Source organism: Colobus angolensis, unplaced genomic scaffold (genome assembly GCF_000951035.1).
Source record: "Colobus angolensis palliatus isolate OR3802 unplaced genomic scaffold, Cang.pa_1.0 Scaffold74, whole genome shotgun sequence".
NCBI lineage: Eukaryota > Metazoa > Chordata > Mammalia > Primates > Cercopithecidae > Colobus > Colobus angolensis.
Window position 1 is genome coordinate 5,008,505 of NW_012121154.1, and position 14,407 is coordinate 5,022,911.

General features: G+C 33.6%; 1 protein-coding gene across 3 annotated transcripts in view; it reads left to right on the top strand.

Annotated features, from left to right (window-relative positions):
• CACNA2D1 (calcium channel, voltage-dependent, alpha 2/delta subunit 1) overlaps positions 1–14,407 on the top strand; it is a 440,506-nt gene that overhangs the window by 285,050 nt on the left and 141,049 nt on the right. For all 3 annotated transcript variants that reach the window (XM_011927691.1, XM_011927692.1, XM_011927693.1), the window contains exon 6: positions 12,954–13,085. In XM_011927691.1, the coding sequence (XP_011783081.1) occupies positions 12,954–13,085 (132 nt within the window). The remainder of the gene's footprint in view (positions 1–12,953; positions 13,086–14,407) is intronic.

Genomic DNA, 14,407 nt, shown 5'->3' on the forward strand with positions numbered 1-14,407 from the left:
CTTATTATGGCCCTCCATAATTCTCAGATTATTTTAAGTTTAGTACTCCTAGATTATTATAGTCATGTGTCTCTAATAACATCCCTGTAATTGCCCCACATGCCTCATCCATTCAGTCACTTTGAACAATGTTCAACTCCCAGAATGCCCTATGTCTATTTCTGCCTGTGTGCCCTGTACAGCGAGTTCACTGAATCAGGCATGTGGTCCTTCTACTACCTCTCTGCCCTTTCTTTTAAACTGCTTATCACCTGTTTCAGAAAATCTTTTGTGACCACTACTTCTACCCTGCCTCTCAAAACCTTTGCTTAGTTTCTGATAGGCAGGTGTTATTCATAGGGTCTGTTATACAAAGCAAAATTTGATTTAGATGCTTTATCTATGTGTCTTCTCAATTAGACTCAAAGTGTCTTCAAAAATAGTGATCACAATTTATTTGAAATTGAATTTTAAGAGCCTCATGAAGAATTATTAAATAGTGATTAAAAAATGATTAAATATGATGCTAGAGTTACATCTTTTTCTTTCTAGGATATATCAATTATAGTAAAAAAATTAAAACCATTTATAATCTGTCACAATACTCTTGTGCCATCTGTATCTGTTTGGATGTTTTGTTATTGCAGGATATTTTGATATTGGGAGTTTGTCCTTGAAATATCACACTAGATCATAATACCATCATGTCGATATCTAGGTATTTCCTATTTGTCAGTATCATTGGGTCTACTGGTTTATTAAGATGCTTTATATTAATATTTCCATGGCTAGTTGTCTTTAAAATACCAGTTTAAAATACAGTTCTTCAAAGAGGATACTCCTGACAACTTGATCTACAGTAGCCACTTAGTCAATCTCTATGGCATCTCCAGATTGAATTCTTTAAAGAGCACTTATGATCTTCTTATTTATGTGTTTATTGTGTTTCTCATCCAGGAGAGTGTTAGAAGTCCTGTCTGTCTCAATAGGCCCTGGAGCTTGAGTATAGGAGTCTGCAAACTATCGCCCATTGCCTGTTTTTATAAATACAGTTTTACAGGAACACAGCCACACCCATTTGTTTATGTCTTGTCTAAGGAAGTTTTTGTGCTACTGCTGTAAAGTGAATTGCGACAGAGACCGTGTGGACCATAGACCTAAAATATTTATCACCTGGTTCTTTAAGAAAAAGTGTGCCTATTCTCCTGCCCAAGAGCTTAGAATGGTTCCAGACACATAACAGGTGTTTAGTAAATATTTGTTGGATGAATGTATGATAGAAATGAGATGATTAGAAAATGAAGCACAGACATTGGGGAATACTTAACAGGAAGCTTCATAGTCGTATTCACTGACCTAAAGGTTTTATCTAAAAATTGGACCAGTATTTACACCAGGCTCTTCAGAACATCTCCATTAAAGGGGTGGTTTTATCACAGAACTTGAAGTGAAACTAAAAACAGGATTAAATGGACATTTGAATGGATGAAATTACTCCGATTCAGATGATACCCATCCATCGTCTATCATTGTTGGTTGAAGGAAAGAAAAGGAAATGTTGTACCATTTGTACTTGGTCAGATATGATGTGGCACCAATGAATGAAAGGTAATGAATGAATGGGAAAATTATTACCTTTCACTGAAAATTTCTTCCAACTTAAAATTATCTAACATAGAGGTACAGTTCATATATTCACATACTCTTTCATTCATTAACAAATAGATATTGTTAGTAAGTACCAAAACATACTAGTTATTACTGTTTATGGCATGCCTGTTATACATTAAATATAGCATATTTTAATTTTCATAACCCAAGCTATTGTACATAATGTTTTATCCACCTCTTTCCTGAAAAACTAGAAGTCTGTACAATCGTATAGTTTGCTCAAGGTTGTACAACTGTGCATTAAACACAGGTTTGTCACATCCCATTGCCTCTTTCACTATATTCTAGGCATCGGGAAAAATAACACGGTGCCTACCCTACCCAGTATAATGGAAGGCATACATATAAAGATAGTGAAATGTAGGAAGTATTTTAATAGAGGAATGTAGAGAAATATAAGCAATTGGGAGTGAGTTTATACTCTGCTGGGTAAGGGGAGATGGTGTGGGGAAAATCGAGGAACACCCTGTAGAGAAGGTGATGCTGAACTGTAATAAGGGAGAAGTTTAACAAGTAGGCATAGGAAAAAAAACAGTCCAGTCAGAGGAGACAGTATACAGAATGACATTTGAGGCAGGAGTAAACTTTGCATCCTCTGAGAATGGTAAAAGTCTTGTTATGGCTTGGGTTTGTTGTGTTTGAAAGAGCAGTAGGAGACGACGCTAGAAGGATGGATGGAAGCCAATCATAAAAGACCAGCTTTTATGGAGAACCAACAAATACTTTTAATTAGGGAAGACATTTGCCAAGTAGAATATTGTGGTGGCAGTAGGAAGAATGGATGAAAGTGAGCTGGAATTAGAGACAGGGAGGGTATTTAAAGGTTACACCAAAGGCCCAAGAGTATGACTAGGAGCAGAAACAAGGATAGCTACACTGGCGTTAGAACCAACATGACTTGGTTGTTTACCTTCCTCTATTATCTTTTGTCAGATTGAAAATGTTTAAGTCATTTTAAAAGTCTTATGGGTACATGTTTTGATCAGGTGTTGAATTAATTTTAATATTTAAAATCATGTCAGAATAATTAGCTTTTTAAATCTCTTTGAAAAATCTAAGGTTTTATGGGATATTGAGCTATGAATGAAAATGAAAAATACATGGTTTATTAGAGAAAAAGATTCCTGTTTGTGTTAAAATATCTGCTGAGTAATACACGAGAAAGGACTTGTAAATTTAATGTGTCAACTGTAAAGAGTACATTAAAGTCTAAACAAGTCATGCTCACTATGTTGTAAGCATCCTGAATACTGACAATATTGATTTTTTTGTGTATAGCCATCCATATATCTGTATACATAAAATATATAATGTTCTGCATGTATGTATGCATACATGCATAAATGGATAATATCTATACATGTGCAACTAGAGATACAAGGATATTAACCTCATGTTGTCTTAGAAATAGTGCTTGAGTTCATTCATACCTTTATATATTATGATTCGGTAAGTATTAATCTGTAGTTCAATTTCTGAAATGTGTATAGTGTTTTGTTTTTTCTTTTCACTCTGAAGCAGTACATGTTTAAACCAACGGGTCACTGTTCTTGATTATAGCAGACTTCTATATACTATGCTTCAATGGATCTGATCTTTCCATCTTAAAATCACCAGGCAACTCTTTGTTCTAAAACTGGTTGACACAAACCCTTGAGTACCAAGCTGTGTGTGCTTCATTGACAGTATCACCCTCGTCCCCAGGAGCCTTGTTATCCTTCTTCATCCGTATCTCATTAGTCAGTTCCAATACTTTTGATCCTTCTTTGTGAATTCAGCAGTCCAGATTTATATGGAGACACTAAATTTCTTATGCAATTGGGCAGTCTCACAGCAAAACTAAGAGATTTCCCTTATCTAATTTGGTCTGTATTTCTCAGCCAGAGTTTCTTCTCAGCATTAACAGGAGCTTGTATGTGCATAATTCTGTGTGTGTGTGCATGTGTATGTGTGGGTGGTGTCTGTTATGCCTATTAGACCTTATATAATTTCATTTCTTTTACTAGAACTTTACTGTGACTGTTCTATATTCAGTACAGCATTCATCAATGTGGTTTGCTTTCTGGAACACTGGGAATATGCCATTGTAAACATTATTTTCTCACCAAATTATATAATATATTAAAAATCTTTTTTTCAGTTTGCCGTTGTCTTATATAGCATTGGAAATGCAAAGGTTAATAGACTATTTTCTTCATGATATTCATAGCAAAAAAATTAAGTATATTGTTGGACATTACTGGGGTTGGGGTAAGAAGGACAAGAGTTCCTTGAGGAAGAAGAAAATACTAGGTTTTAGTCACTCATACTTGCATTGTAGGAGTCAGATCAGAATTAATCAAGATAAATTAAAAATATATTTTAAGTGCTGAGCATTAGGAGAGAAAATGATTAATGATGACAGCAGATAACATTTATTGTGCAATTACTAAATGACAAGTAGTATTCTAAGTATGTATAATCTTCAAAAATGGCCCTGTGATGCAGATACTATTATTATCCCCACTGTGCGGGTGAGGAAACTGAGGTTTAGAGAGGGTGAAATACTCTCCCAAGGTCAAGTGGTTACTTCTGACAGAAAGACGTGCAGTCTGTCAGAGGGTGGATAATGGATGAGAACAGTCTTTGCACACGTTACATACATTCACATGCTCATTTAAAAAATACCGCTTAGAAAAAGGCTTCACCAGCAAGAAAATCTATAGTATGCATGAAAAAAACATACACACACTTTAATTTGGAGTCCTTTAAATTTGGTCTTAATTGCATATTCATTCTTTTGTGGCTTCCAGCTTCATTTCTCTGCTCTCAGAGTTTCTGATGTTTTTTAAACTCACACACTTTATTTCCCTTTTTAAGGTCTAAATGAAAGATCTTTAGGGTGTTTCTTCTTGTTCTCATTTACCCAAAATTTAGCAGGCTATGTATTTAATGAAATATTACTCTAAAATATACAATAGAAATTTAACAATTTATTTACACATTTAATTACAAATACTAAAATTTCTCATGAAAATGACTGTGAAGTGGGCCGGGTGCAGTGGCTCACGCCTATAATCTCAGCACTTTGGGAGGCCGAGGCGGGCGGATCACGAGGTGAGGAGATCGAGACCATCCTGGCTAACATGTTGAAAACCCCGTCTCTAATTAAAAAAAAAAAATTAGCCGGGCATGGTGGCAGGCGCCTGTAGTCCCAGCTACTTGGGAGGCTGAGGCAGGAGAATGGCGTGAACCCAGGAGGTGGAGCTTGCAGTGAGCTGAGATGATGCCACTGCACTCAAGCCTAGGCAACAGAGTGAGACTCTGTCTCAAGAAAAAAAATGACTGTGAAGTACTATCAATAGAAGATATTGTATTTTCTTCAGATAATTATGCTAAAATTTCTAGTTTATATTTACAAATTAGATAATGTTGCTAAATTTGAAATGAAAATTTTCAACTAGCTGATTCTAATGAAGAGTATCTTATGATGTGAGAGCATTTAAATAAATTAGGAGGTTAAGCAGAAGGAATATTGCTTTACACAACATCAACAGAATTATATTCTAATTGCTCTATGTAAAAGAAATGTGTTTTTGTTTAAGGAAAAGAAAATTACTGACCAGACTAAAACAATATGCTGACATGTCAAAAGCTGTTGTCTATGTAAGACATTTAAGGAGATGTGCACCTTACAGTATTTTAATCTAGCTGAGGAAAGAACTGGAATAAAAATGTGTTTGCTAATTCAGTTCTCATTCATAAATTGATTTGACCTTCACACCAACCCTATAGGCAATCTAGGATCCTTATATAGCTATATTCATTTTTTTAGATGAAAAGAACAGATGCACAAGAAGTTAAATGAGTTGTTTTAAGCAGCATGTTGTGCCAGTGATTGTGATTCTAGGCTATCAAAATCATTAATAATTTATTGTGTTTTGATAATACTAAGAAGAGAAACTTAGAGTGCTTGAAGGATAAAACAATATTTTGACCTTGGGCTCCTATATTTCTGAGGTTTCTTATGTAAAATACAATCCTTCTTCCTCCTCAAATCTTACAATTATCATTTTATTTCAAGTGATATTAAATCCTTCAATTAGTAGACATGATATTAGATCCTAGTGTCTTCTATTCCCCTTGGATTACCCTTATTTTCTTTAATAATAAAGTGGATTTCTTCTGAGCTCCTCCTCTGTGCTCCACAATTTGCAGATTTCATTAAAGCAGAACAGCTGTGTTCTGGGCATTGGCCAGGTGCACAATCTGCAGGAAACTAAAGCGATAGGGGGCAAGGCCGGAAATCTCAGTAATACAGGGGCTAGACAACTGACAAGGACAAGGACCTTTTCACATTTGTCCGAAATTAACTGTAGGAATAAGGCTTATCTCCTCATCAAGGTCCTTGTGTGCCTCGGAGCCTTCTGCTCTCCCATCCTCAGTGGGAGGTAGATTCTTGTGCCCGAGATATGATTAGGGAGATTAGATTTGGTCTTCCCATCTCCCTGTACCTTATTAATCTTTCATTTACATTGGGATTAGATGAGATTCCATTAGCCAAATCCACTGAAAAGATTCATTCATTTTAATATTTATGAACACTGTCTTCTCCTTAAAGTGGATTCTTTTTTTCCCTGTGCACTTAATTAGATCAGTAGGTTTCTTCTTATTAACATCTTTCTTTTCAGAGCTTAGGGTTGGTGAATAAAATTAGTGACATCTGGCTCAGCTTATCTGATAATGCAACTCTTTTCATGACTACCTTATTTATATGTTGTGAAATGAACATTTGTCACAAAAGATATCTTTTGTTTAGAATCATATTTACAATAAGTGCTGAATCTAAAACTAAACAAAATCTCTAATATTCTATGATTGTCCAAAAATGAAAGGTGTGGAGGAGGTAACATTTAAGGGCACTAAAAACTAGATTTGAAACCCTTGCCTGCTTGTTTAAGGAAGAGAATAGTAAGTTTCCAAAACTAAAATGAAAATTTGCCCAACCCAAAGAGTGCCAAAATGTAGAATAAAATATAGACAAAATTTACTATCACAAAGAAATAGTTTTAAATATATAAACTTTTATTTTCCAGAAGTTTACTGTGGTTTTTTATTGACACTATTCATTGAGTACACTGCTTTTTTTCCCCCCAAAGTTGATCAATTGTATTTGTAGTTATACTTGAACAGGGTTTCTCAACTTAGGCACCATTGACTTTTTAGGATTGATATTTCTGTGGGTTCTATCCTGTGCATTGTAGGATGTTTAAAGCATCTCTGGCCTCTGCTTACTAGATGCCAATAGCATCCAACTAGTCATGACCATGAAAAATGTCCTAGACATCACCAAATGTTCTCTGGGGTGACATATAGGTCTTAATTAGGAACCATTATGCTACAAAGGTATAGGCAATCTTGTTTTTTTGGATTTAAAATTCTAGATAATCAGAGCTACACAAAAAGTTTTGAAAGCCTAGAAATAAATAGCTCATCAAGCAGGGATTTTGGAATCTAGTGTACTTGTTTGAGTGCCATCTCTACAGCTTGCACTGTGTGATTTTTGTATAACCTTTTGAGATTTTATTTTTGTTATGTAAAAGGGAAGATAATACTAATATTCCACTTAAAGTGTCATTTTAAAAGTTACATGATGCATAGGAAATCATTAACACTTGGCATGAAGTAAGTGATTAATATTACTAAGTTTGTATTTGTTATTAGTAACAGTAGTTTGAATATGCTAATTTTTATCTCAATACAATAGTGTAATAGAATAGTATAAATTACATGAAATAGTAAACATATTTGCCTGTTTTCTTGCTTTACTTATTTAACTGTACGATATTTGGTATTGTTAAACAAAAGTAATTTTTAGTGTCTTGTCCCTTACATATCTTTAATAGCTACATCTCTTATCAAAGACTTATTAAAGTTATTTTATATTTTCAGTAAGTCATAACAAATGTTTTTTCTCTTTTTTCTTGCATAAATATGCTTTATTAGAAAGCTGTAGGTAAGGGTACAAAGATTCAGTTTTAAAAGATGTGTAATTTCTGGAGACCTAATATACAGCATGGTAAGGAAAGTTAACAATATTGTATTATAATTTTCTAGGAGGATATATCTAAAATTAATTCCCCCAACTTCTACCCTAATGGTAGTTATATAAAGGTGATGGATAAGTTAATGAACTTGATTTTGATGATGATTTTACAACATACAGGTATTTTAAAACATTACATTTCATACTTTATACAATTTTATATGTCAGTGACACCTCAATAAAGCTGTTACAAAAGCTGTAGTTGACTTTAGAAAAAACATTAACATTTTTCAGTCACATGGTGCCATCAATGTATGGTGAGGCCTTGGACCCTGAATAAATCAAGAAAATGTATTCAAACTTAATTCAGACTTAAGAGGGAGCAATAGTGCAACATTTTATTGGTTGAAGTTTGCAGAATAACGTTGGATTCAGAGCTCGTCAAATATTAGAATATCTGTATTCCTTGTCATAAATAAGCTATGGATAGAAGAGTCGTGTCTTTTAGAAGAATTAGCAGCAAATGTAAGGGGTTTCTTTTGTGCTGTTACAAATTAGATTTTTCTTTCTTCCCTTGAGAATCCAGACTGAACAATAGAATACTCTAAAAGAGAGAATTGCTGAACACCAAGGCCATGTTTTTAAAAACTAAGTAAACAAAGAATAGAGATGTATGCTTGGCATTCTGAATCAATTATCAGTGAAATCCTGTTATGCCATTCAGAACAGAGGCCTCAAAGTCAAGGTTTGCTTTCCAAGCATTCACTGCTTTTAGGAGGCTTGGCCTTGGACATCTATAAAAGACTTAATTTTTACAAAATCGAATTTTCTAACAGGGATAAAGATCTTCATTTCTTAAAAGTTGACAGAAAATGAGAACTAATTATACTCCTAATCTAAGAAAATTAGCTAAATTTGTCAGTAACTGGTAGTAGGTTCAAGGCTAGATTGTCATTGAATGGTCTTCTATAGTGAAAAAATATTGACCACTTGTACTTCTAATCTCATCTGAAGCAAGCAACTGGAAGTGTATATGAATGTAAAGCATTACTATTTGTCAGGAGTAGGGAAGAAAAAGAGGGCAACTGTTGAAATAATATATAATAAATAATGTATCATATAGAACAAAGGTCCCCAACCCCTGGACCATAGACTGGTCCAGGTCCCTGACCTGTCAGGAACTGGCCCACACAGCAGGAGAGCATTTCTTCCTGAGCTCTGCCTTCTGTCAGGTGAGCAGCAGCATTAAATTTTCATAGGAGCGTGAACCCTGTTGTGAACGGCACATGTGCGTGATCTAGGTTCCATGATCCTTGTGAGAATCTAATAATGCCTGATGATCTGAGGTGGAATAGTCATCCCAAAACCATGTCTCACCTCCATTTGTGGAAAAATTGTCTTTAACGAAACCAGTCCCTGGTGCCAAAAAGATCATAGAATATATAATTGAGAATATAAAATACAATATAATTTTAAATAATACCAATTTATAGAATATCATTCACCTGTTATAAATATTATTAAATATATCTCACCAAATAAATGGATTTTTGTGGCCAAAAATATTATATTATTTTCTAAAGAAAATTTATTCTGGAATTTTTATATTGAACATTATTTGGCTACTAATTTACATTGATATTTCCACAATTAAATAAAATCCTTTGAATTGTGATTGTTTGCTCCGGACATTCAAATAAAGATTATGACTTAGAGAATAATAATTGCATTTTAAAGTCTTTGTAATATACAATGACAAATGAAAACTTTTTTGTTGAATTTCGTTGAAATTTATTGAACTTTAGTGAATCAGAATTCCACAATTATTTTTTAAGATTAGGTTTTTTTATGAATGAAAAATACAGTTTCATAATCTAGAGTAATATTTGCTGAAAATAATTTTCCAAGGAATTTGGCCTTGTTTTATTTTTCCTGTTATGAAAGAATCACGTTTTATAGCTTTTATTTTTTAAGAACTACAGTGTCAGGAAAACAGGAGAGACTAAAAATACTTTTAAGAATAGAGAAAGGCACCAGCATAACCACATAAACTCTTTATAATATAAAACAAAGGATCTCCTGAAAACAACTTTTAACTTTAAAAAGCACTTGACTTGCCCGGTGGTAACCAGAGTAGTTTAAAAAAATCTTCCTAAATAAACTCTACCCTCACATTTAGAGACACAGACAGAAACAGAGATGGGGGTTAAGGGGCATCCTGGGGAGAGATAGAGACAAGGGCAGAAAAAGAGAGATAATGTGTGTGTAAGTACAATGGAAATGACAGAGTACAATTCATATCCAGGAAATGACATAAACTTGTTTTAGCACGGCCAGCATTGTGCATTTAGTGTTATATTATTCCATCATCTACAGATTACCCTCTTATTTCAGCATTATTTATCCTGGGTGTGCTAATAGCATAAAGATGGAGAAATGTTGGGCACCTTAGTAAATCTGGATGAGCTATTTAATTTTATAAGGTTAAGAAGAAAAATAATCTGGTCTTTTCAAGGTACCAGAGTAATATAGGTTTATTAGTCAAATATAATTCATAATGTGGATCAGAAAAATATAGGCAGATAACACAAGGTCTAAAATAGTATTTATTCTTCCTTGTTTGCTTTGATGCTTTATATATTTTCTTTTCCTTTTTTTAAGCTACTTTCAATATTATTTGAGAAAAAGCTTTCCTAGTGAAACCATCTAATCCTACTTTCTAGTTTTGGTATTTTAAGGAATTTGAATGGTATAATTGAATGAATGATTCTTGCTCTATAATACTCTGATGAAGAACTGGAGACCCATATTCTGTACGTAGTACAACTCTCTTGAAGAACATTGTTCATTGAACACCATGTGAATGTTGGTAGGTAGATCCAGTCAAACTGCCCTCTACAAAGGCTGTAGTAATTTTGCATTCCTATGGTAGATCCCCTTTGAATTTTGATTTCTGGATATCCATAAAAAGACTGTGAATAATAGGATAATGATTGCATTAAAAAGTCCCTGTAACTATATACTAACACATGGAAGTATCGTATTCTTACATCTTACTACACATTGAGTATTATCAAATTTATAAACCAAACAGATGTGATAGGTGTGCAACACCAATACTTTCATTCTGAGTCAAATTTCAAATCAGTTCTAGTGCCTAGTCCGAGAATCTTTATATTATTTGCTCATTTGTAGATGAACACATCTTGAGAAAAATATTTTGAAATCTACCTTAGTAATGGCTTGCCTGGTAAAGAAAATTTTCAAAGCATCAACTGGAAATTTTAAAACATATTGCCAGGATAACAGGAATATTTTAGAACTTGTGTTCTTCTCTCAGTATATAAAAGTGTAATTCACAATCAGTGTGTCAGTACCCAATACTTAGTAGCTGTTGAGTTATCAAAACTAAGAAAAAGTTAGCAGCCTTGAAAACAAATAAAACTTTATTAAAAATAACTAGATGTTGTTGCCTAATACGAATGAAAGAATCAAGGAAATTAAAGAGATAGAATAGATTGGGGATTAATGAAGTCTATCTGGATCATAAATAAACATTTGTTTAGTAGAATATTACTATAAAAGTCATAAATGTTTAAGAGAAAACACAATGTTCCTCTTTCTATGCTATTTTGTATATTGATATAAATATTCATGAACAGTGAGTATCAGTTCAGGTTATCTGTGTGAATATAAATTCTCATATAACCAGCCGCTTAGTGTTCATTGGATCATGCTTTTGAATATGAATTCTCCAGTATCTCAGATGCGTGATGGATCTGACGCAGCTCATGAATATTCACACACACACAACTGATCTTTTTGAAAGTAATCGCATCCATAAAGATGAAAATCTTGTTAGTTTTCAATAATGAGGACTGCGTTAGCATGCTGGTCCCAGAAGAGTTTCACAATCACCTTGTTTTTGTTTTCTTTTTTGGTAAATGATACAAACTTTAAAATAGAAACACATAGGCTGTGCATCTTGTTTCACAGGCGCTCTTTTAATTTTACCTTTAAAAAGGCTTGTGCATGATTTAACCATGATGGCATTCATTTCTTTTATTTGCTGTCATTACAGAAAAAAATAGAAGAAAGTTAAGCTGTATCTCCAGTCTTCATCCTAAGCACATTTCCACTGTGTTCAGGCTTGGTCAGAGATTGTCAAATGCAAAGTGGCCCAGTCTGCTAATCTCTCGGGGCATGGTGTATATTTTACATAGAAAATTTTCTATGTCATGTTTCTGTGTAGAGGGAAAATTATATTAGGCCAATTCAATTTTTAGTATGCTAGACTTGAGAAGTTATGATCATGAAGACCTGTTATTATAAATTATGTATTATTTTAACCTAGATTATATCCTGCATTATAATTGCTTTGCTTTCATTGTAATGAATGGTATATGTAATACCTATCCAAGATCAGTTTCTAGTTATAAATACGTATCAAAATCAATCACCTGGCCCTTATCGGCACCGTACTCTATTATTAATAGAACTAACCAGGAGGAAAAAAAACACCATTGTTTATGAAGGTAGTGATAAAGTGTCAGCTGGTTGGTTTCTAACACTGATATTGTCAAGCCTCTGAATAAATTTTCCCATTACTAAAATACGTACAATTTTGTTATGTAAACATAGTTAATAAGCTATGCTCAACGACAACTTTTTTTTTTTTTTTAACAGGCTAATTTATGTTGCTCTGCCGCAGAGAGTCATCAATAATTGATTACTGTGGTCTTAAAACTCTGTCCTAAGGTGCCCCATAGTTTTCCTCAGAACTACCTCTGAGGATGAAAAGGAATACCACTCATACCTCCTCATATTTTATGTGTCACAGTGGTTCTCAACCAGGAGGGATTTTGCCCACAGGGGCCATCTGACAGTGTCACAGCTTGGGGGTGAGGAGGTACTGGTGTCTAGTGGGTGGAGGCCCGAGATGCTGCTAACCATGTTCACAGGATTAGACCTCATAACAAAGAATAACCTAGGCCAAAATGTCACTAAGGCTACTGTCATATAAAGTTTCATTTTCAGAAATTCTCTCCAGAGGATAAATGTCTTGATTTAGCATCTTTCAATGAATACTGTGTACATGTTGGTAGTAGGTTCAGTCAAACTGTCCTCTAAAATGTTGAAAACGTTGATAACCACTGGATTAGAGTTCTTTTAGAAGTAGAACAATGAGCACATTTAATATTATTTTCTAAATAAATGAAGACAGATTCAGTTTTTATTTATAAATTTGAATTAATTGTTTCTTTTTTTTTTTTGTTAGCAACAATTGTGTTAAATGAACTCAACTGGACAAGTGCCTTAGATGAAGTTTTCAAAAAAAATCGAGAGGAAGACCCTTCACTGTTGTGGCAGGTTTTTGGCAGTGCCACTGGCCTGGCTCGATATTATCCAGGTAGGTGCTTAGTGATTCAATCATTGTCAAGTTCCAGCCTCAATATTTCTGGAGAATACTCTGTTATCTTCCCTGATATTGTAAGAAAAAGATGACTATATCACACTACTTATATAAGGAAGGAATATTCCTCTTTACATGGCTTTAGATTGACCACAATCACTTTAAACTGAAATACTGAAGGAGCAACTGGAGCTGTTAGTACCTGGAATCAGGCCATGCTGCTGTGAGACCATGAGCAGATATCCTTAGTTATATACCTGAAACAGGAAATTACCATCAATCTTAAAACAGCTCTGAGATAAAGGCCCAACTGCTCAGCATGCACCAAGCTGTGAGTCACGTTAGAGAATTGAAGTGAATTTTTATAAATTAATTGAAATATTTATCTTCAGGTTTTAACTCTGTGATTGAAATTTGTAACAAAAGTTTAATGTGTTTCTTTAATCAGTAGATGTGGATCTGTTAAAATGAGTAGGACAAGAAATAAAATGAAATCACAAAGAAAATATAGTTTTTCTTATGTGTCAGCTTGTATTACTTCTAAGTGCATCTCAGTGATCATATATACTCAATGAAGATGAATATGTTTTATGTTAAACTGAAAAAGTCTTTTTATAAATATGTATTATTGTAAAAAAGTAAGGAGAAATAAATAGTAATTTCTATAACAAAACATGAAAAATTAATTCCTAGGACATCCTGAAAACACTTTAAGTGAAATGTCTGTTGGTGTTTTTAACTTCTCCAATTTTTAGCGCAAGCTGAAAAAACATAAAATGCATTTTCTTTCTCAAACGTGATCTGAGTTATGGGATACATGCTGGGTAATTTGGCTTTAAATGGCTACAGTACGACTTTAAATAGCATAATTCTTCTTGAGACTTGGATGTCCTAAACATGCTTAACAAATTGAGTTATTCATATAAAAAGTCACAGCAGTAAATAAGGGTGAATAAAAATTAGAAAGCATAACTTTGGGTTGTAATATTATAGCAATGAATGTAAGTATCTGGATATCAATGGACCTAACGGTACTCAAATTAGGTAAAGACCATATAATTTGGACAGGGTTGCAGATCCCAGATGGGAATATCAGTAATAATGTTTCTGCATAAGTCCAACACACTAGGAGAAGCCAAGTTTGTATTAAATATTGAAAAACTGAGTTATAATTAAATATTTGTATTAATATCTGATGGTAATATATCACGTAGTTTATCATTATAATAGGGTAATTTTCCCTTTATGAAATATTGTTCATTTTAGTAGAACCCTTCTAGCCATAATCTTGTTAGTTTATTAACATGTTAAATACTATG